Source organism: Pithys albifrons, chromosome 5 (genome assembly GCF_047495875.1).
Source record: "Pithys albifrons albifrons isolate INPA30051 chromosome 5, PitAlb_v1, whole genome shotgun sequence".
Classification (NCBI taxonomy): domain Eukaryota; kingdom Metazoa; phylum Chordata; class Aves; order Passeriformes; family Thamnophilidae; genus Pithys; species Pithys albifrons.
Window position 1 is genome coordinate 23453628 of NC_092462.1, and position 23549 is coordinate 23477176.

The 23549-nt window shown below is 37.3% G+C and overlaps 1 protein-coding gene across 4 annotated transcripts in view; it reads left to right on the forward strand.

The window, feature by feature from the left end:
- The window catches only part of RAP1GDS1 (Rap1 GTPase-GDP dissociation stimulator 1), a 94634-nt gene that overhangs the window by 54285 nt on the left and 16800 nt on the right, over positions 1–23549 (forward strand). For 3 of the 4 annotated variants that reach the window (XM_071555888.1, XM_071555889.1, XM_071555892.1), the window contains 3 exons: positions 740–865; positions 15025–15171; positions 22933–23061. In XM_071555888.1, coding sequence (XP_071411989.1) covers positions 740–865; positions 15025–15171; positions 22933–23061 — 402 coding nt within the window. The remainder of the gene's footprint in view (positions 1–739; positions 866–15024; positions 15172–22932; positions 23062–23549) is intronic. The other variant, XM_071555891.1, reaches the window with a different exon arrangement.

Below are 23549 nucleotides of genomic sequence, written 5' to 3' on the forward strand. Positions count from 1 at the left end.
TGCCTAATTATAGCTCCTCCTGGAGACCAGCCCTTTATCTCTCTGACAGCAGGATCGTTCTCTGTGACTAGTATGGATGTGAAATAATACTTTGGTTCTCTGTGACACATCAGGAAGAAAGGACAGAAGGGGAGAGATCACTTCCCAAGGGATGGGTCCTCTACCTTTCCTCCCATGGTGGGCATCAGTTGGATTGTGGAAAGATGCAGCCCTTTGGACTCACTTGTATTGCTCACTCTTTTGTTTTCTTTTCCTTTCCTTCCAAATAAAGAGCCTGTTACTGAGCATAATTTTTAAAAAAATCCTTTTAAAGCTAAAGCTTTTCAGGAATTCTGATTAAGGGAATAGAGAGTAAAAAATGTTGCTTTAGAATACTAGTTTTAAGTCATGTGTTATTTAATAACTCTAATTGATGTAGAATTTGTTGTGAATTCACTGTTCTTTTCAGCACTTCTTTGTGATGCTACAAATATTTTCAGTCTGAACTGTGTTAAATTAGTTTCCATGGAAGTCAATTAAATACTCTTTAATTCCTTCTAAATTAGCAAATAATGGAAAGAACTAAGCCCAAGTACTGACTTGGGCTTATTGTCTAGCACCTTGCATGGGTACTTGCATTGTTTGTCTATGCATGTGTTCATAGTCACACAAAAGGCCCAGTTGCCATGCCAGTGTGTCTAGAACTGATGGAACTGCAAAAACCCCAGGGCTGCTTTAACAGGCTTTGTGTTCCTTGCAGAATTTATGCGGAACCCATGTGTGGACGCTGGGTTGATCCCTCCTTTGGTGCAGCTGTTAAACTGCAAGGACCAGGAAGTATTGCTTCAGACAGGACGTGCCCTGGGCAATATATGCTACGATAGCCGTGAGTGTTGCAATACGCCATATTTTGTAGATGCTCTTGCAGAAGAGAGGGGAGTGTTTTGGTGTGTTCTGTACGTGGTGTTCTGGGGGGTTGTTTTCCTCTTTTCTCGATTTTTTATTTACCACATGATTCTTTGAATTGTATGGGAAAATTGAATGTCACACTTGCATTATGCTTTTGTGACAGAGAGATCAAAAAACCCGTTTCGATATTGTGATACAACTGGATATAAGAATAGAAAGGATTTATGATCCTGGGTTTGAGTTTTTTAAACATGAACTAGGTTTTCCAGGAGCGGGTGCTACATGTGCAGAGGCCTGAACAGTTAATTTTTCTTTGAACAGAAGGTCTTGAAAGGGACCAGATTCAGAAGGGAATATTCATATTCTGCCAGTCTCAAAGCTGTGCAGCGTACATATATGGCTGAAAGGATGCTTGAGCTGTGTTGCTGGTTCTCAGTATTCTTGTGTGGCCAACCAGTTGCTCCAAGATTACATATTGGTATTTTTGGTAATTTTTGGCCGATGGAAAGGGGAGGTTGGTGAGGGTTTTTAGCTTTTAATGGGCACAATACATTTTTACACTGAGAAGCAATTGAGTTTGAAATTCAGTTGTGACTCCACATGCTGATTACGTGCATGGATATGTCATCTGGAAAACCAAATGAGTGGTTGCAGTGTTTTGAAAATGTGGCCTCATTATCCCTTACTTTAAATATTTTGATAAAAGCCAGTGCACAGTAATTATGGTGCAGAAGCTGAGACACCAAGAAGATCTTTTCATGCTCATGAAGGATTTAGAAGCCTGCAGATGTGAAGTGAGATGACATTGTAAAAGCATTTTGGTATCTTGAGATTTAGTGCCTTATTTCACATGGCAAGGATTTTTCTGGGTACTGTGTTGTAGTTACTAAAAAATTTGCTGTGCTGAATACCGTCTTTTGAACAAAAAATTAATTATTTGTAGCTTTTCTCCTAGGTCCTTTTCTTCATCCAATTTTGAAAATTTACATTTTATATTGTTTCAAATTGCCTTGCCTTTGACCTCAGGGAAGTTAATCATATTTTCCATGCTGACATTTCCATTTACAGAAAACTGCTCTTGAGGATGTTAATGTATAATTCTTTCATTTAGGATTTTCTTTAAGGTGACCAATCACTGAGCAGCTGCTTCCCCATGGAAACTTCAAGCAGAAGCTGTTGAGCTTTCTATAACATAATTTATTTACTATATTTTATTTCAGGATCACATGTGACATAAAGGTCACTCTCAGGTGCACTGGTTTATTTCATATAAGTAAAATCTATGTAACTATTCATGTCGTTGTTCAACATGCATCTTTTCTGGAAGTACAATAAGGACACACAAAAATGGTTGTGTAGTATCAGGTGCTGCTGACTTTTACAGTGGAAGATTTATCCTGTGCTGAAAAGCTGTGTTGTTGCCTTGTGTTGCCCTTGTGTGGAGCAGAGCTGGCACTGATAATATCTGCAGTAGGCAGTAGTGTGTTCTGTGTGACATGTGTTGGTGTGCTCCTGAGGGAGGACAGTCACTGCCTTCCCTGTGTATTTGAATAAGATTAATGAATAAAATGTAATAAAATGCCACAAAAATCAAGATTAGCATACTGGATTTGAGTGAAAGAGGCTATTTACAGTGCTTAGTTATCATATCCACCCTATCTGACATATTTTGTATGTTAGCTTAATGTTTACATTAGGCTTAATATTGCATAGTAATACCCTAGTAGTACCTTATCCTAAATTCTTATTTAGGACAAATAGTTTCACTATGCTTATTACTAGAAAATTTAATTAATATCAATTTATTACTATTTTTTCCCTGAAAAGGAGCTATAAAGTATAACAAAGACAAGTTGTGGAGGCTAGCAGTTCTAATTAAAAATGTTATGTGTTGATGGTATTTTTTATTTGCAATTGAGACAAAAGCAGCATTACCCTTCTGGTAATTGGGACTCATATAAGAGCCTCAAATACCTCAGTAACTATATTTTACCATATATCTGAGCATCTTTTCACTTACACTGCTCCAGTAATTATTACATGCAGTAATGACGAATGTCTCTAAGTCCTAAATCCATGTTAGACTGAAACTATGAAATAAGCCCATACTGGATGTCTCATAGCAACATTTCTATTTACTGAAAACCCCAGTTGTCCTGTATTTCATCCCAGCAAGCATACATCACTTTGCTTAGTGACAGTTTGTACAAAAATTTGTTAGTTTGGTCTCTGTTCTGGAGGAAAGTTTGTGTGGTGCAGGATGAAAGTTGTGGGATAAATGGCTTTTTCTGCAGGGAAGGCCCCTTAAAAGTGGCCTTGAAGAGAAGGATCGCCTGAAATTTTTCTCTTGGTGAAAGGAAAATAGCAGTGGTTTCTCAGTGTTCACAGGTCCCAGAGTTGCTGGCATGCAGGCAAGACCATTTCCACATAAGCTCAGGAGAGGCTGCTCCTTGAACACAGCTGCTGTGGAAAGGTACTTCATTACTAAGTCCCAATGCTGAAAGACAAGGTAAAAGGAGAATTACTCACTTGCTGGCCAAAGACCTCAGTGAACAGATTCATCTCCTCACAGAAAACGTGAAATGAAATCCTGTTGACTTACTGACAGATTTTCTGCTCTATTAAGTTTGAGGTACACATGCACACTGTTATTGTCTGGGTCCTCATCAGTGTTAGTCTTCTAAAATACTACTGAATCACCTATTTGAGCATGGAAGAAAATACAGAGAATTAAGTGCATTTCATAAACAATTAAAGAATTAAAAATAGGTCAAATTTATACCAAATGGCCTTGAGAACATCCTTTTTAAAGTATTTATGTTGTGAAGAAATCTGCATTACATGAATGTCTGAACATCAAGAATACAGGCAAATACAATTGCAAAGCAGAGCAGAAGTAAGGTTTTTAGTACTGATGAATTTCGAGTCACCCAGCCTTCCTCTTGTATGCAGAGATGAAAGAAACAATTGAGGCAGATAAAAAGGTTTTAAGTCAGCAGGAATGAATTGCAGACTGTCAGAAGCAACAGTACGCAGACTGTTCAGTGCAGTCCTACAATTTAAGAACAGATACATTAAACTACATGTTCTTGCACAGCCTGTAATTGTTTTACATGCTTTATCTAGTAAATGCCACATACACCTCAGCCCCCAAATTTCCATCTAAACAGAAAGTACAAAGTAAAGAAGTGGAGACATGATCTCTCCTTCTCTCCCTTCTTCTTTCTCCCGCACTGTATCTACAGCCTGTACCAAGTACAGCTCCTCTACTTCTGTATCCCCGGACAACCGATTCCTCAGCCTCACTCAGGGCAGAATTGGATCTGAACTATATTACTAGATACAAAGCTCCTAGCCTACTCTTTCCCTTTAACCACCAGTTATGTTTATTTGCTTATAATCAAAGCAAAATTCTTAGGCATTGTCCAGTCAGAGCATGAGAGCTGTCCTTCTAACTGCTTCACCACTCTTTATCTGTGATCAAACTATAGCTGCCTTCCTACTGTATGTCTTTCCAACTCTTCCTATTGTTCTCCACAGTGCTGTTTCTTTACTAAGTTTATTCATTAAGGGCTGTTAGAGATGTACAAATGTTACAAATAAGGGGTACCTCCCAAACTCTTCTGAGTTCTCCCTGCAGCTCAGCTCCACATGCAACATAAAGATCTCATCTCTGTTGTTTGGAGAAGGTTATGTTTAACATAACATGGTTCTTGCTACAAAAAGCAATGTCTTAAGTCAGAGCAGAATGACTAATTCTGCTGTAGATAAAGCCTAAAATTATTTGCTACCACCAGTTCTGGCAGCTGGGCTATTAAATTAAAGAAAAACATTATCCAAATTGCAGCTTGTGATTGCTTAATGAACAACCCAGTGGCGAGTACATACCTCTGGTCTCTCTGTTGGCGTCTTTCTCTGCTGACTTGATTCATGTGGTTGATTGGGTGCCTGGGGACAGGGAAACTGAGACACAGAGTTCAAGTTAGGCCTGCTTTCTTGCAAGACTTACATGACAATGTAGGAAAAAGAAAAAACCTGTCTGTAGCCAGGTCTTAGTCCTACTCTGACACCCCCCACACCAGTGCAGTTTGTATAGATAAAAGATCAGGCCAACCAAATGCATTTTATCAAGGATTTTAATGGAAGATGATGCTATATTCAATTAATATTATTTTCTTAGCTAGTAGTAGCATCACAGTATTTTTTTATCATTAAGTTTGTGGTGCATGTGCTATCTTAATCTCAGTGATCTTTCCACAGGTCGTTTGATACACGTGGCTCAGTTCTGAACTGATTGACAAACTGCTTTCCAGTGTCTTGTGCACATGATAGAGGCTGCCATAATTATACTGTAAAAGTGATAATTCTAAGAGGCAGTGAAAGGCTGGGATATTTAGAGCCTGATCCAGTAGCCATACAGACTAGAGGGAGTCATTCTGATTGGCTTCAGTTGAGATTAGATTAAACTCTTACCCATTACAAAATAAGTTGTTCTTGCTGTTTAGAGTACATATTCTGAAAGCTGGCAAAGGGAAGTAAGATCTCTCTTTATCTTGTAATGGAAGTGAGAAATTTCCCATTCTTCCCTTCCATAGTACTCATATTCATGGTAGGGCATAGAGACCTCCTTGGGGAATCTCAAAGCTATTTGGTTTTGCTCCATCACCATGTTTCTTCATGAAACCACCCTTGGGTACATGTTCTCAGCAACCATACTTCATGGTATAAACACCTATAGAATTGGGAAGCAGCTAGAAATGCCAACTCATTCTATGAAGGATCTCCTCTGACATTGCGTGTCTACCTTTCTCGGCAGGGAATTTACTGGATCTCATTTCCCAAGCTGTGTATTTCTCAGTTGTGTACGCAGTCTTAATTCTGTTGATGGCAAGACTCCTAGCTGAATTTCAGCTATCACAGACTATTCTGAGTTGGAAGGGACCCACAAGGATCATCGAGTCCAACTCTTAAGTCAGGCCCACACAGGGGATTGAACTCATGACCTTGGTATTATTACAACCAAGTTTTTTTAACCAACTGAGCTAATCTCAGGGTCATGTGGCCTTTCACATAAAATCAGATTTCTCTTCATCTTGACACCAGAACATAAACATTATATCACTTCTTGTTAAAATCATCTTATACATGCTATAAATTCTGTAAACTCAGCTGCCCATCTTATAAGGATGTACGGACCTCTTGCAGAGATCTGCTGAGGAAGGCTAAGTACAAAAATAAGAAACCATTCAATTGCACAGTTATGTCCATCTCCTCTCAGGAAATAAGATTAATTTCAGGATCTAAAGCAATCACTTAAGAAATTAAGCGTACTGGAAAGAAGTCAAATTCCGTTTTCTTTAGAAAATGGCATAACCTTTTTCATTACCATATGGAAAACCAACATAATCCTAGAACACAACTGGTGTTGATAAAGACACATTACTGGCTAATCATTTTTATGAAGGTCACTCTGATTCATGCAACTAGGCAGCATCTTACCACGATTTTTCACTTACTGTTGTATTAGATCCTACTAAATGCAATGCCACCTACTAAGCTGTTTCCCAAGAAACACCATGAAATTGAGACCAAAGTCCTTAAATTGTTGCTTGAAAACGGAGTGTTTTGCTTGTAGAGAATTAAATTTCTAGGTTTTGATTTTACAGTAATAGTGTTTTACCTTTAAATCTGTCTTCTCTGAGGGACGTCAGTCTTAGAAAATATCAGCATATTTAGGTTAGAAGTCCTTAATAGTGCAGTATTTTTTCCAAAACTGCACATAAGTATTGCACCAGCTAGAAACTATGCATACCATATGTATGCCAACACATACTTTCTCATTAATATTTAGTACTTAGCAGCAATTAATCATGAATGTTCTTGATAAGCTATTAAACAATATTATTCTCATTTGCTTATTTTATAGCCGACCTAAGTGGAATCAGAATGAGGAAATCTTCTTAGGACATCAGAAAAAAGCCATTTGAGAGGTGATAAAAAACTCATGAATTCTCATTCTCAAACTATTATTATTTTTAAAATTTATACTCTAAATATTAACTATACTGAAACAATTGGCAAAATTCTCATGACTTAGGCCAAAACTTAACAGAAGCCTGGAGTGTGTGTGTGTGTGTGTGTGTTTCAGAACCCAACCCAAATTACATTGGATTTGCAACTTTTCCTTTTTTTTAAGAGGAAGGTATGAGGTCTTATTTTCTGTCTGTTTTAAAGTGCATAAGTATTATAGATGCTGTGTATTTTTTGCAGGGCAAATACTTTTTCTCTTCCTATTTTTTTCCAGGAAGATTATTTGAATAAGTAGGATAAGTAGATAGCAGTTCTGGCAGTACAGCTACAAAGAAAATAATGTCTTGAAAACAAAGCAGATATTTTCTGATTCCTTACTTTCTTTCCCTACAGCATTTAATCCATAATCTGTAAAGTTTATGTATTGCTCATATTACAGCAAGACCAGAGGCACCTGCTTAATTAACAGTCAACACAGAAGCCACAGGCAACAAGAAAAAAAAACATGGAAGGTGTTAAAGAAGGTCATGAGCAGACTTGAAAAGAAACCCTGTTTTATTTGCTAGATCTTGCTGCCACCTTAAAAACAAATTTAAGATTCAAACTTTGGTTAAAGATGGAGCTATTTCTTCATATTTCAAAGCTAAACAAAGTAGGAAAGCAAAAACTTGGAGATCCCCTAGTATTTATGATGACAAAAAAATCTCTTAGTGGGAAGAAAAGCATTTCGAGTTTCAGTAACTATAAGTTAACAACAAGATGGATAACTCCCTTTTCTCCTTTCCATTTAATATTGCTATTCATGTTAATTTTCACTTTGTCATTTAAGATACTTGACATTTTTCATATTTTTAGGTAACTGGACAGTCAGCTTGTTGATTTCAAACCCCTCAGAAAACAAATCTTGTTAGCCGAGTGTCTCAACATGGGCAAAGGGCAAAATGTGTAGCTTGCTCTGCCTTATTTAGAAAAGTAGGCACTATGTGACTAGAAATGTCAATTGTTACTGAATCAGCAGTGGTAGAAAACAATAACTGAATTACTGTGGAAAACAGAAGAAAGAATCTGTATCTTGCTAAGCATTTCTTATATATGGCAAAGTAAGTGGGGGGGGGTTGTTGGGGGTTTTTTTTGAAAGCTTGCAGCCATCATTCTTCTCCTTTTAACTTTGTGTTTTAATACAGGCTAATTATGTAATGATAGCTTTGTAAATAATGCTGGAGAATATAATTTTGTTGTACTCTCAGATCCACTTCTGCAGATTTTTGTGGCACTGTGCACTTTTCGTTGTTCAGATGATAGCTACACAGACATCTGGTTTTACACTGCATTTCATATGGCGTAATAACAGTATAGAGATAACATACTACTTGCAGACAACTTAAATGCAGTTACATTTGTTGTGTTCCTATCTAAGGAATACTGTGTAACTCTCAAAAGAAGAAACTGGACATTATTGTGGTAGAACTGTATTAGTAAAATCTATCCCTTAATGCAGTGGAGCTCTTAAATGCCTTAGCCAGGGGACCAGGACTCTGTTTAGTTAGAGGATTCTAGTAATACTGTTTGAACAGTAGTATAATCAAGAGACAGTGCCCAACAGAGAAGTTGCATTTGGCAAAAAATGGTGAGGAAAGAGTTGGTTACCACTACACGTACTGACAGGATGGTTGGCATGAGGAACACATGAGGTGTCAATGTGTATGAGCAAAGTTGATCTTTAAGCCTTCTTGACCCTGAGACTGCTGTAAGTTTAGTTAGTTGTCCAGCCAGCAGGATGGCCTGAGGAGTCAGGGTAGATGCCTTGAATACCCTGTCTACAACAGCATTCCTGTTCCCCTTAAGAGACACTTACCTAAGACAGTGTCCACTTTATCAACCCTATTTAATACCTTTGGCCTCCTGAGCTCAGGCTGTTCTGCAGTCACAGAGCATCACCAGTTGCCCTCCAGTCAAATCAGTGGGTTGCCTTCTGCTCAGGAAGTAAAAGGCTTCCTAAAACAATACATTTTGCTGGTGTTTCTCAGGCTGTATCCTACAGCCTTTTGGATAAAAGAATCCAAAAGAAGGTGAGCTTCTTTGTGCAGGCTGCACACTAAGAAGCACCAGTCCACATGCTGCTGCTTGGAGTTGCTTTGCAAGGCCAGGTCTTCTCACTGCCCCAAGTCTTCATGATTTGGGGCAAATAGCACTGACTCCAAATGCAAGACTTGCCCCACCTTTTCCTAAATCCCAAGTCCATTTATTACATTTTCACTTTGAATAATTTCTTTCTTCCCAGGGCCTAGTAGGATCCACAGGTACGCTTTATGGTTGATTCTTTTGGTTTTGTTTTGCTTTTTCCTTCTTGGGCTTTTCCTGACCTACTCCAAATCCCCATGGATTACACACTTTCTGCAACTGCTCCTTTGGCTGCTTTGGTGGAGACCCATAGTTCATTTTAGCTCCTTCAGAGAGCAGCACCACAGTCACACAGGACCAAACTAAGCCTCCTGCCCAGCTCCTTTCACAGCAGTCAGCAGCCTACCCCTGTTCTGCAGCAGACCATGACTATGCCACACTCACCTCACACCCTTGTTCTTGGAGAGTTTGAAGCTGAAACACAACACTGCACTGCGGGCCTGGGAGTAAGAATTCTACATTAATTGCAATGTGAGGGTTTATTCTATTAATAACATGAGATGCTAGAAATGCCTATTTACCAGTATAGAAAAACTGCCTGCTGTTTTAGTGTGTAATTGGATTCCATGATTTATTTCATGATGTATGAAATACTAAGCATAGGCTGACTCTGACTTAGGCTGACTTCAGCTCTGACTTATGCTCTCATAAACCTGGAGTGATTTGTTTGACTGCAATGGGACTTTCATAGAGCTATAAAATCAACTGAAGAGTCTGCTGTAAGCATATTGCGCATGAAAAGGAAGGCAAAGGGGAATGCTGCATTCAGCACTGAGGGCCTTTACCTGAGTTTACCTCTGTTTTTATCTAAGTAGAACATTCCCATACTAGTTGGCTTCTTTAATTTCAAATAGAATTCAATAGCAGTAATTACTACATTTTAATTACACACTGAAGTATCCTTGGAATCCAGAACAAATGAGTTGCCAATACTGAGACTAGTAGTATTGTATACCTCATTGTTGATCAAAACATTTCTGCTGCTGTATTGAAATCTCAGGTCCACTAGGAGAATTTGACTGGAAGTGAAGTATTGAAGTCTTTAACAGTAAACTCTTCACTGTTCTTTTGTCTGAAATCAGAAACACTTGATTTTTTTTTGTATTTATCTGACATAGGATGAATATGACAAACAAGCAAATTTTACTGAAATTAAATTGTGGGGTTGAATCTGGCTTGCATTTGGCTGCTGCCTCAGCATAACAATAGGGTGATTGCGATACTGGCACATTTACCTTCCCCTCGGAATGTTCTGCCAAACTTCCGACTCTGGAGACAAAAGAAATCATGAAAGAGGTTAAGGCTTGTTGGCATTGATGTCTTGTGGTCCACTCATTAAACACAGTATGAGGAGTCTACCAAAAACACCCTTAGATCTCTGTTTGGATACAACATTTAAAAATTGTATTTGTTTATTAGAATAAACTAGTTGCATAAGAGGGCCAGTATGCTGCTGCATCAGTTGTCATTAGCCAACAAAATTGCTGGCAACAGTTTTATCCAGGAAGATCAGTGCCACCTATTTTCAGTCTTTTTATACAGAAGAAACTGTATAAAAAGGCAACATTCTGCTAGCATTTCTATTTTACTGTTAACATATTTATACTATTTTAGCAATTATTCTAAAGGAATAACTTATGAAACTTACCCTTAGGGTTATGGATAGCTGCCAGTGCTTTAAGATGAACTTACTACAGGACTAAGCAGTATTTTGGTCAAAAAAATGCAGGATTGTAGCCAAATGCAATAAAGATGAAGTAATTAAAGTAAAATGGCAGTATGTCACTTAAATGATGACCCAATTGCAGAGTAAAAAGAATTGTAAAATAAATACTATATTTTTTCCATGTTACCGAACCTTTCTGTCTTGGCAGCTTGGTCTATACACATCAGGGACCTTGATCATAGGAAATCATCCTTTCCCTCACTGACTGGCACCATTTATACCAACACAGTTATCTACACCAATAAATTTTTGCAGAACATGACTCAGGGAAAGGAGAATTCAGGTTTCCAGTTCCCAGACTAAACCAGAACATTTCAAAATACAAATCTTAAAGACCAAAAGATCATTTTTAAGAAATGCTGTCAAATAGTTTCCTAGCTAATTATCTGAGAAATGGATATGTTTTATTAAGCCTAAATATTTTCTGATCTATGCTCATACTTTGGCACAGCCCTTTCCCCTGATTTAGCTGTATTTCCACAAATAATAGTCTTTCAGTGGTGGCAGAAATCAAAGTATTGGTGCATGTGGTTTAGAAATAATTCACTGGCTGTACATAGCTTATGCATTACATTATTTTTTCATTCTTTAAGCTGTCACTTTAATTCTTTTTTTCTTGTTAAGGTTGTATGATTTAGTGGTTTGTTTTAGGGCTTAGTGAACTAGGAGTAAAAACTCGAAAATTATGCAAACACATCTCAGGAAAAACAAATCACAACTACTTTTAAGTGCTGCATTTTAAAGATCTAACTAGTTTGCACACTAGTTTGGTTTTTGACTTGGGCATCCATTGGATCAGGCATGGCTGAGCTACGGGAAAATTTGACAAGACTGTTCATAGAGGGAATGTCAGCAGTCACAGTAATTTGATAATTCACATTAAAACCCCTTTTTGCATAAAACTCTTTTGAGCAACTCAAAATAGAAAAAGACTACTAATTCTTAGACACATTGTATTGAATTGGTCCAAAGAACATTGTGGAAGTAATAACTCATTCTGTAATAAATCTTACTGTACATTTCACAGGGAAAAAAATCCCTTTGGTCTCTTGAGTTGTTGTCATTCTGGCATCTTTAAGGCAGTATTACATATACTTTATAAAAAAGCTATTGCCCCTTGTGAGCTGTAGTGAACCATTTTTAAGCAGAAATGTGAATGCTATCATTAAACTGTTCAATCACTGTTCTCTTAGGAATAGCAAATGTTTATTTAAAAAGGTCACAGGAAAAAAATTCAACACAGCTTCTGGGAGGCTGGAAGCACGTTAAGTGTGGGAGTTCATAGAGCTGCTGAACTGCAAGGTAATAGTTGGCTTGAGAACAAGACACAGCAACATGCTGTGGGCTTGTTTTGACTGTAAATGATTTGGACTTTGATGAGTATTCTTGTGTGCAAGAGCTGTTCCTTAGCGACGGAGTAGTGAGAAGTGAGTTGGTAATGCGTGCATGAACATTCTGAGTCAGAAGCAGCTTTTTGCCTCTGGATGCAGTGGGGTGTCATAGCAGTGCTTGCAGTAGGTACTGAGGACCTTCAGAATTTTCCTCCCACATCTGGTACAGGATTCTTTGTGGCCCTGCTCTAATGAGCTGAGTTAATCCTCTTGGGTACAGGAGGCAAGCACCAGGAGACCCTAATAATAGCACTAGCCCAGGTCTGTTCTCTCAGCTGCCTGGGGCAGAGAGGCAGCCACACAGGGTGAGCTCCAGCACGGCAAAGAGGTAGAGCAACAAACTAGTTAAGAAATCTCTTTTACAAGTCTACCAGCCTATCTAGTCCTGTCAAAGGCTGGCACTTACAGCCTGACACTTTAGGAAGTTCATTTGTACCTAACTTTTTGAGTATACTGTAGGAACAGAAACATTTCTTAGAGTGAGATTTGTTTCTGTATCTTTCTGCTTTACTTTTGCTGACTATACAGTGGAAGTTGATTATCTGTTTACCTGAGAAAAATACTGTGCTCGTAAGAATTTGTCATGTATTTAAATTGAGAGACTAAACAGCAGTTTTAATAATAACTTCTTTCACAAACCAGAGAAAATGGAAGTTAAAGGATATATGACTTAGACTTTTAGTCATTCTAAAATATTACTACACAATTATTTTCGGTGGAGTTCTGCCAGATTCCATCCAGGTAAGGAACTTGGCTTGTAACCTTTTTTTGGCTTTTTAACCCTTGCTTCTAAACTCTCACCTGACTCTACCTTTACATTGTTCTCTGCTTGCACATTTTACATGTAGTTCCATATCATAACACAGGAACAAGCTTGACATGTGATTCTTATCTAAAGCTTAACTTCATTATTGTTTTAGTTTGTTGATTTTAATTGCATTATAGTAATTTGAAGACCACATTCAGTCCATCTGATCCAGAATCAGTGATTCAGTTTCATTTGCACTCTTGTTTTGACTCACAAAACAGATGAGTCAAATACAAAATCATGTATTTGCATAACTTTTGTAATAAAAAATACCAGAAGATGATACATAAAGCATAATGCTGGAATATTCCAACCAAACTTGATTTTATTGTCTGCTCTTTTGGTAAATGTAAGCACTGAATCCGAACACCTGACTGTACTGTTTCACTATATTTTGATGTAGGTCTTCATTTCAGCATTATGGCTACATTTGTTATGACATCAAATATGTGAGTGATTTCTCTTGTATTTATCCTTCTTTTTTGTGGTCCTTTCTTGACACAGAATCTTACCTTAAATTTGTTTGACTATATATAGATTACAATTTCTCCTTTTTCAAAATGGAATATATGTGCCTGCAGCAAAACACAATCTTCTGATTCCCTGATCCTGTCCAAGGTGGAAACACCCATGGCAGTGATGATTTTCCTCTGTTGAATTTATCTCAGTTATTCTGCAAAACACTACTTTGGTATTAATTTAAATAGCTTAATCCACTGAGAATTACTCTTCCTTCAACTCCACTCAGCAAGTTATCTAAAGTCCCTATATGGAATACTTAATAATCCTGGGGTTTATGTCTCATGTAAGGGGTATACATTCCTCATAAATAGTATTAACAAGAATTGGAAGATTTAGAAACTTCTTTTTGCAGAGTTCTGGAACACTTTATAGTGGAAGATTATATTATGAACATGTGCAACCTTAGTTTTCATGCTAAATACATTGCAGAATGATGAACAGTTGGTTGCTTGACTTCCACATATGATGGGGAGAGGGAGGAGTGATGGTAGAGTGGTGGAAAAACAAGGAAAAAAGGAGATTTGCTTTGGGGCCATTAAGAAATTGAGGAAAGGGTGGGTTTTTTCCTTACTTTGCAAAACTTTTGCTTTAGTGTTTTTCTCCCAAAAGTTTTTGTTTTCATTGAGGTTTTCCAGTTGATTCCAACTGTAGCTTACGTTGAGATCTCTCCTTTTGGAAACCCTGGAATTTGGGTTATTGAGTGTTGTCTATTGCTGATTGCCTGCTGGGAAAGAAAGCAGTACTGATGATTAATGTAATAGAAGGCAATTTTTTCCTTTATTCCTACACTGTTGCATCAAATTCTGGGTTTTTTTATATAGGAAGAGTTCCATACGGACACAGTGATGTGTTATTTACAACACTTCAGAACACTGTAGCCTTTTAGAGATGCAGAGCAAGTTTTCCTTTTAGCCATACAAGAAGAATGCTATAGGGGTATTAAATTTCAGCTACAGAAGCACAAAGTACATGCTGTTTGGCAGAGTGAGTGCATGAAAAGAGTTTGTCACTGGAAACTAGCACTTCTGTCTGCTTTGTCCCTTTTTTCCCTCATTTTGTTTTTAAGTGACCCAAGCAATTTATTTCCTGTATTTCAATTTCTTACGTTGCATAATGGGAAGAGTAATTTACCTGTATATGAACCAGGCTTTGTAAAGTGCTCAGAACCTCCCTCTGGCAAAACTTAATGTATCTTCAGAATTTTATTTGTCAGCTCCAGCATCTCTGCCTCAAACACTGAACTTCTTTACAAAGGTATTAGTGCCAGGTGGTTAATCCCTTTTGCTGTAGGAGTTTTCACTTTCCTAGCTCTGTTGCACTAAAAGCTGGCCCTCAAGCATCTCTCTAGGTGAATCTGACAACACTGGAGGAATGACTTCACTCTGTTTAAAAACTTCATTTTGTATGATTACTGTTATGTTTGGGATTCGAAGGTGGGGTTTGGTTTCATTTTTTTAATGTAACTCTTTGTTTTACAGATGAGGGCAGGAACGCAGTTGACCATGCAGGTGGTGCACATATTGTAGTAGACCATTTAAGGTCACTGTGCAGTAAAACAGATCCAGCCAGTGAGAAGCTCTTGACTGTCTTTTGTGGCATGCTGATGAACTATAGCAATGAGAATGGTAAACAACACCGAAAATTTGCTTTATGTCTACCAGGAGAACAACTCCACCAAAAAAAGATAAAAAGTTAAAGTCATCTATAGGTTTACATTGTGGATACTAACACTAAGCTACTCTGAAAAGATTAGGGTCCTCAGTTCACATAGACAATTTTCTGTTTCAGTAAAATTATGTTCCCAAAAATGCTAGATATATTCCTGACACAATTGCGTATGGCATATTGTATAAAGTTTTAAGATTAACATCTGGAATTTACTTCTTTGTCTAAAAGCAATGCATGAAGATGTATCATACACCTTAGGAAAAAAACAGATTTACGGAAGTTAATTAGAAGGCTACATTAAGTCCTCTCTTTTTCATTTAGTATCAAATAACATCATAAGACTAATTTGTTGCAGACATGCAGTGTTGTTAATTATTTTGGGGTATGTATGCCAAACAGTTAATAATTTTTCTCCTTGTGAAATGTATATAAAACAATATGTTCTTCTAAGATAATTGCAGAATCATTTATGGGTGTGTTCAGCACTGTTCTGTGTCTAAAAATTAGAAGTTTATGTTCTTTATCCCTAAGGGGATATAGGAGATGTTATGGGGCTGGGACAAAAACCAAGATAGAATCTTAAGTAAAGAAACCCTTGACCACTTGAGAGTAAGAAAACAGTGTTCTACATTAGTTGTACAAACTAGTGCCTAGTTTGCTTCTGCACACAAGTGTGTTAATATGCCAAAGTATATTTACAGTGTTCACACAGTTTCAAGCTTTCAAAATTTGAAGAAATGTAGGATAAATGAGGAAGGCTAGATAGAGGCTGTTCTCCTGACTTGCAATGGCACAAATTGCAGATGTGTTTAGTAATCATTTTGTTCAATCATGCCCATTTCCTGAATTGCAGTCTTTTACCTTAGGAGGAAATATCTTCTTTATTATCTACTCACCACTTCCTGAAGGATATCACTTGCTGTAACTTGCTGTAAATCACTTTTCAATCCCGTGTCCCCAAAACTCTTCTGCTGTTCAGAGTGATCCATAGGCTTTACTGCATGCATTCTTAATCTGCTTTATCATCTCTTCTAGCATAGTTTCCGTGTGTATTTTCTGTGCCATCTCTGTGGAGGTCTCATCTCTTGGTGTTACCCAGCTCCAAATACAACTGTTGTATGTGTTTCATCTCTTTATCTAGTTCTTAACATTCCTTTTTTTAACCCCTCTCTTCTTTGTATTATCCAAGAATTCTTGTTTCCAGTACTACTTCCATCTTCTCTAAGTAGCAGCTTTCTAGTTCCTTTATTTCATATAGTCTGCAGGAACTATTTTTGCATGATGTCTGTGTGACTGTCACATTTATAACATTTCATAGTGTTAACTGTGTATTTTCTCTGTTTTTGGAGCAAATAGATATTCTCACTTCTAAGCTACCAGAATGCTCTGTGTTAAGACTGATGAGCATACAGTATACTTGTAGCTCAAGACAAACAAGTGCAAAAGTGATGCGTAGAGATACCAGTTCTGCTTCAGTGACCAAGCTCCCAGCAGATCTTCCCTAGGAAAACTGGCTAGGAAATAAGTCTCACAGACAAGCAGCTTCTGAACAGCTTAACTGTTATGAACGTTGAATAAATGACTCATTCCATCTAGTAAGATAGCTTATTCTGATGCAATCAGTAAAGCAGTTGTGTAGTTCAGTGACACCTATGTGGATTCAGTAGCTGCTCTCCTCTCTGCTAAAGGACATCTTTCATCTCACACACTGACACGATATTCACAGGAGTTGCTGAAGCAATGTCAGAAGGGAGAAATGCAGGAATATTCCCAGCTCCTGGATCGGGGTGCACACCACCACCCTGTTCTACCACCACATCAGGAAGGAGTGCTGGGGGCTTACCAGACTTTCACCTTACTCGACATCTGTGAGGAAGGGTCCCTTTTGGTAGGAACCCAGCTCGTGTTTGGCCCAGCACCCATGGGTATGCTGTGTAAAATTTATGTCCTCCAGTTCCATTGTGACTTAGCTCACTGACTGGGGCAACCATTGAATTAAACTCTAAATAATACACCAAATCAATATTTAAAAGAAAAAGAAAAGAAGTATTTAGAGGACTCAGTTTTTAGAAGAACACTCAGTGACCATACCTATGGAGAAATGCATAGTTGAACTGTCTTGCCAGTTTTGTTTTGAGAGCCACAAGTACAACTGGACCATAGTTGTGAACTGATCTAAAAACATCACCTGTGGACCATCATAAATTTTCAGGACAACAGTCAATGTCAGGCAGGGGCCTGAGACAACCACTCACTTCCATGCATTGCAGCATCAAGTGGATAATATACTGACCAAATACAGTTCTTTGCTGACCTGTTAAACAACAAAATTGAGATTGCCTTACAGTTAACTGTGCTCACAGATTAGCAAATATCGTTTGGGGAATTTACTTGCAAAGGTTTTATCCCAGTTACTTACAAAGAAGATAAACACTGCATTGGTTTTGTTGAAGGATGAGCAGTATGGGATTGCAGCCTAGAGGCACAGACATTCTTTGTAGTTATGGAAACCAATTGGACAAAAATAAAAGAAAAAATATTAGGAGAAAATGTTTCAGTCTTTGCAATAGCTCTTCTACCTTCTCTTTTCATGTTTCTGTAATCTTTTCCAGTTTGCCATGCTATGTTACCAAACTAAAAGTGGGAACTTTGAAGATTTCTTCACTGCTCTTAACGACTTACACTCTTTTAAATTGCACTGGCTATCCAGATAAGGACCATTATAGTAAAGTTGGTTCTTAGTTGCATGTAATTATCTGTGAACACCCTAATGTTTTCTAATTATTAGCATTTTAGGACCAAAGAGTATATAAATTGTTTTATTTGATTCTATACAGTTTGTCATTCCCAGTCAACTAATTGCCCTCTTTTTCCAGTAGCTGCTACTTTTTTTTAACGAGGGACTCATTCTTGAGTACTTTAAGGGATATATCTCACATGAATTTTACAAAACAGACAACTGAAAAGAGCATCTACAAGTAAGATTTTTGTTCCTAAACAGGAAATTAATGGAGCATTCTTGTATCTCATCCCAATTCTGGACACTCAGCTTGCAGTTGTAACTCCATTCATAACACTGTGGTCCAGACTTTAAAACTAAGATTCCTTTTACAAGGTTCTTATGTCATCTGGTTGTGTTCAGGAATTACTTTTGCCTACTTTCTCTCAATTCTTTCTTTGCTTGCTTGGTATCTTATCATTTCATTGGTAACTATGATGTTAAGAGAACAAACTCAGCTTTGGCATCTCTTGCAGTTCTTTCAAGCTTAAAAAAAAGTGTTGATAATTAAATGCATTGCTAGAAATCAGAGGGTTTTTTTCTGATGGAAAATATCCTTTTGCCTTCAGCCCAGGTTATCTTAACCCTCTTGTCATAAATGTATTTTACTACCCAAATTCAATCAGACACAAATAGCTCATTCCTGTTTTCCGTTATTAGTCTCTATGTAGCTAAGAATCTGCTTAAGAGCAAGAAGCAAAGCAGGCTCGGATAAAGAGGGAAAAGCTAATAACTAAGCTAATAAAACTAATAATCACGTGCACACACTCAAGTAAGAGAATTAGAAACATGAATAGTTATTCTGCCGATCACATAATCCTGTGAGCCAAGGCTATTTGCAACTTAATGGAATCAGTCTGTAAGGTAACTAATTGTCTCTTGAGATCTCTAAAACAAACCATGAAAGCCTTTTTAAAGAAATGCACAAGTTATGCAAGAACTAGGCTAACTGGCTAACTAGGTAGTCAAATTGGAGATCAGAAGTTAGCTGGATACAGTTTGCATGTGTGAAAATATACATACACTTATATATGGGCATATATATGTAGATAAAAAATACTTATGTTTATAGATTCCTTCATAATTTCACTTCATATTAAACTTCAGGCTGTCAAGCTTATCTTTCCTTCAGTTCCTTTGTAAAATGTGATACCCTGATGTTAATTCATACAACTGCCAAGCCTTTCTTATTCTCACAATACTCTTAGCAACTGGAATGAACATTGGGGACTGATGTGCACTGTTGACCATCTGCATAAGCTACGTAAATACACAAGAAATGCAAGGGAGATTCATGGCATCATTATTGTGATCTAACTGCAGTATTTCAGTAATGCTTCCTCCTAAGACTCACCTTTGCTAATTTTCATGCTTGCCATGGTTTTTATGTCATTTACATCACAGCTAAAGATGTCTAGCATGCTTTCAAGGCCTAAATATACTTTATTGCAAAGTAAAGTAAAGTATGTAAAAGCAGATAAAAAGTATGTTCCTTACAATAGTGAGATAATCAATACAGTCACTTTTATGTTATGTAATGATTTAATATAGCTGTGGGGATTGCAAGCAGGTTTCTCTACGGTACAAAATGATGACACCAATTTGTACAAAACTAATTTTCCTTTAGCATTATAATCACAATTATTTATGGGACACAAATGATGAGTTGTTTTCTGAAATTCTTTTCAAATTCATGAACTAGCCTAATTCAGTGTTTTTAACTAAAATGCCCCCCAATAAAGTTCTCAATTTGGGATATTCTCCCCAGATCTTACTCTTTGGAGTTTCCATGTGTGTCACCGAAGGACATGGAGCCATTGAAATTCAAGTTTTAGGTAGGTAATTCTTTGTGCTGGCGCATGTATTGATTGCCTTTTATCTACCTGTATATGCATCTGTACAGCATCACTGTCAGTGCTTTTCACCCCAAGAGAACACAGGCATTTTACTAGTGCAACATGTGATAGCAGTGCAAAATGTGGCTTTAAGTCATAAGTTCAGAAGAGGCATTCAGTTTTTCATGCTTCCTGCTCACTGTGCATAAAGTGCTGCTTAGGAAGCTGATGGAAGTGCTGTTTCATTCTGACACACGATGTTGCCTGGCTTCATGGCTCGCTTTAGTCCTGTGTCAGGCAACTGCTTGTAGGATGGATGCATGTGGCCCCTGAATTTGTCTCCTGCTCCAGTAGGGCATTAACACCTCCTGCAGTGAAAGGCCAAGGTACACAGTCCAAGTTACCCAGTCTGAGATCTTTCCTAGGACAGAGTACTGCTGGCAGTCCCTTCAGCTAAGACTGAAGCACTGAGAATTTTTTAATTTCTCTCAACTAAAAAGTGCTGTAGGTCTCCATACCAGAGAGATGCCTAATACTTTTCTCTTAAACTGCATAATAGACTTTGCTAGGGAGAGCCTCCTGTTAGTGCTAAAGACAGATGTAGATGTCAAGTCCAGAATTTGCATGGCAAGCCCAGGCTTAAGTACAAACATAGCAAATAGCTGCTGGCAGCCTTTTATTTTCAAAGATCTCGCCTCCTATGCAGCTTTGTGACTCACAGGGTTGTCCTGTCTATGTCAAAAGAGAAAATTTATCCTTTTACTTACTGCTGCTAAGGCAATGGTTACCTTATTGACAATACTTGTAATGCCATTCTTACCACTGGAAACAATTCCTGTACTCAGGTTCCATCCTTCTACTGCAGGGAAATGAGACTGATCTGGAATCTGGTATAATATCTGACTTTGGACCCAGTACAATTCTTCTTTCTTAGTATATGGAGTTTTTTCGTTTTTCTTAGCTGGAAATTCTAGACACTCTTTAGTCAGTGGACTCCGTTCTCTCTTGAACAACCAATATAGCTTTCTATTTGGCTCTAAAGACTCCTGTTTCCTTTCAAAGATGGATATGGTTTCCCCTTTTCCACTCATTTTCTCCTCCAGGCCTTTTTATATATTTTGTACTAAGAAAGAGACAGCACTAAAAAAAACCCTGCTCAAGAATGGAGAGTTTATGCTTCTGATGTCAGAATGAAGTCCATAGAGATTGTCTCTTTGTCCATTACAGTTGGATAAAGTGATTTTTAGAGTGACTAAAGGTACAGTCTAGTAACAAAGCAATTTCTTTCCACATAATTTTCTATGACATTTGTGGTTTGTGTCTTTGTTCTCCCACTCTCCATGACTACCAGTTTTTAAGTGTCTGCAGGGGACAATTGCAAAACAAGGACAAAAACAGATTATTTACCAGTAACTTGAGTTCTCCTACACAATAATTTTCTCCACAGAACCATTCCATCTCCTCCCGCCCCAGTTTTCCTATTCAGAGACAGAATTTTACAGCCACTTTGGAATGAAGTAGGAGGGTGTAATAGTGACTCACACATCTGCCAGAGGTAAAATGGCATTCAATGCATGCGCTAGTACAATTTGTACTTACCTGAAATTTGACAACTTCAACAGCTCTTTGGTGTCTGACATGGCGTTCTCATAAATTTCACTAAAGACCATGAATCTGTGGAAGAGGTAATCCCTCCCCCCCAAAAAAAGGAAATTCAGTTACTGGTAAGTAATACAGTATTATTAAAGATACCAAGCCATAAGAATTCCTGCTCATCCCCAATAACCTGTAATAACCATGGCATTTACTTATTTAGTGTTCCAAATTGATAATTTTTATGAAAGCATTTTACACTGAATAAAAATGAGCTAAACATTCTGGAATCTTTTAATAATTTTTATTACATGAAAATTTCAAACACACTTGGCAGAATTTTGAGGGCAAAGAGTTTTTTGAGAACTTGAGGTGTACTAAATTTGCTAAACTAAAGATGTAATATGTTTTTATCTCCCTCAGAAAATCTTGAATTTTATATGACTGATCTCACAGATATAAAAACTCCAACTGATATGAGTTGCCTAGAATGAATTCTTAAAAAAACAACAACAACAACAACAAAAAACCAACAGAATTCCCCTGTAGATCTTGATCCAAAGCTAAATGAAGTAATACAATTCTCTTGACTTCACTGGGCTTTGGATCCTTGTCTTTTTCAGTCTGTAACATTTAAACATAGTCCAAGTGCTTAGAAACAAAGGAAAAAAGATGCTTAGGAAAATTACTAAACAACATCTGGGTGTTTATTTATGTCTGCTTCATTCTATTCAACTGTGAAACAATGTTTTTCTTCTTTGCTATGTTATAGGTAAAATGTGTAAGAGAAAATATCATTATAAATAATCTTTTAAAACAATCATGTTTCTGCCTAACCATCAAAGCATCTTTCTATTTGCAGACATCTAGGAACAATAACTTTCTTCCTTGTAAATACTTATAAACTTTCATCCTATGCAAGAAATTATCAGAATGGCTTCTAAGGACTTTTCTTAAACCTTCCATTTTTTTGTCTTTATTAAACTTTCTTTTTTCTCAAGCTCCTCATAATCTACATTGTGACTTCCTGTGTTTATAAAACTTTTCGTGTTTATTTCAGTGCCAGTTTTATATTCATTCTAATTTCAATTTTCCAGTTTTGATCTTTAATAATAAAAGAGTATGTAGAAAAAGCTCTCAGATAAATACTTATTTCACTGACCTAGTTTAGGCTGATTTCAGTTGGCTAGTCTCAGTGAGCCCAGAATCAAACCTGACATGTATTAGGAACCTGATAACCACAAAACTGTCAGTAGCTGCATAACTTGCTATATTCTATGACCAGATCAGGAAGGAATATTTCTGGTAATACATCCCATTGCCAGGGACAAGGAGAACTATGAGTCCATAACTCAAGTCTGGACCTGATGGTAGTGTAGCAGGGTAGAGGAGACAGGCATTTTAATGCTGCTTAGCCTAGAAGTTGCTTTGTGTGAAAAATGCTTTTTGGTTAAAAGAATGGTACTATGAACAGAAATACTAACTCACTGTTGTACTTTCTTTTTATGTAGATACGTTGCAGTCACAGCTTATCAATATGGGTGTTATTCCTACATTAGTGAAATTGTTGGGTATTCATTGCCAAAATGCAGCTCTGACAGAAATGTGCCTTGTTGCATTTGGCAATTTAGCAGAACTCGGTAAGTCCATGATATTAATCTCAAATTTACATCCAGCAAAGTTAAATCTTAATTAGTTAAAGGCTAACAAAAGCCTTGCACTGATACTTGTTCCATTCCTTTTGGTACATTCTGCAATAACAGACAAGTAATTTGTGCCTATTTTCTGTAGAATCTATAGTTGTCTTTTTTTCCCCTTCAGTAACTGAAATTTATTTGGGTATTTATTACAATCTTATGTTTTATGTTAATGTTCTTCAGTGCAACTAAGCACGTTTTAAGTCATCTAAACAGTATTTCCATAGCACTGCTACTTACTGTGAATTATTTATTAATAATACAAATATTGTATCCTAGTAGATCCATTAAGATTTTTCAGCATTAAATTTGGCTCATGAAAATTTCTGAAACTGAGATAGGCACATCTGCCTATATAATATTCTTTTAGGTGTAGAGTTTTAACATGTTTTAGTCTAAATATTTCCATGTATAAGTCATGAATAGAGATT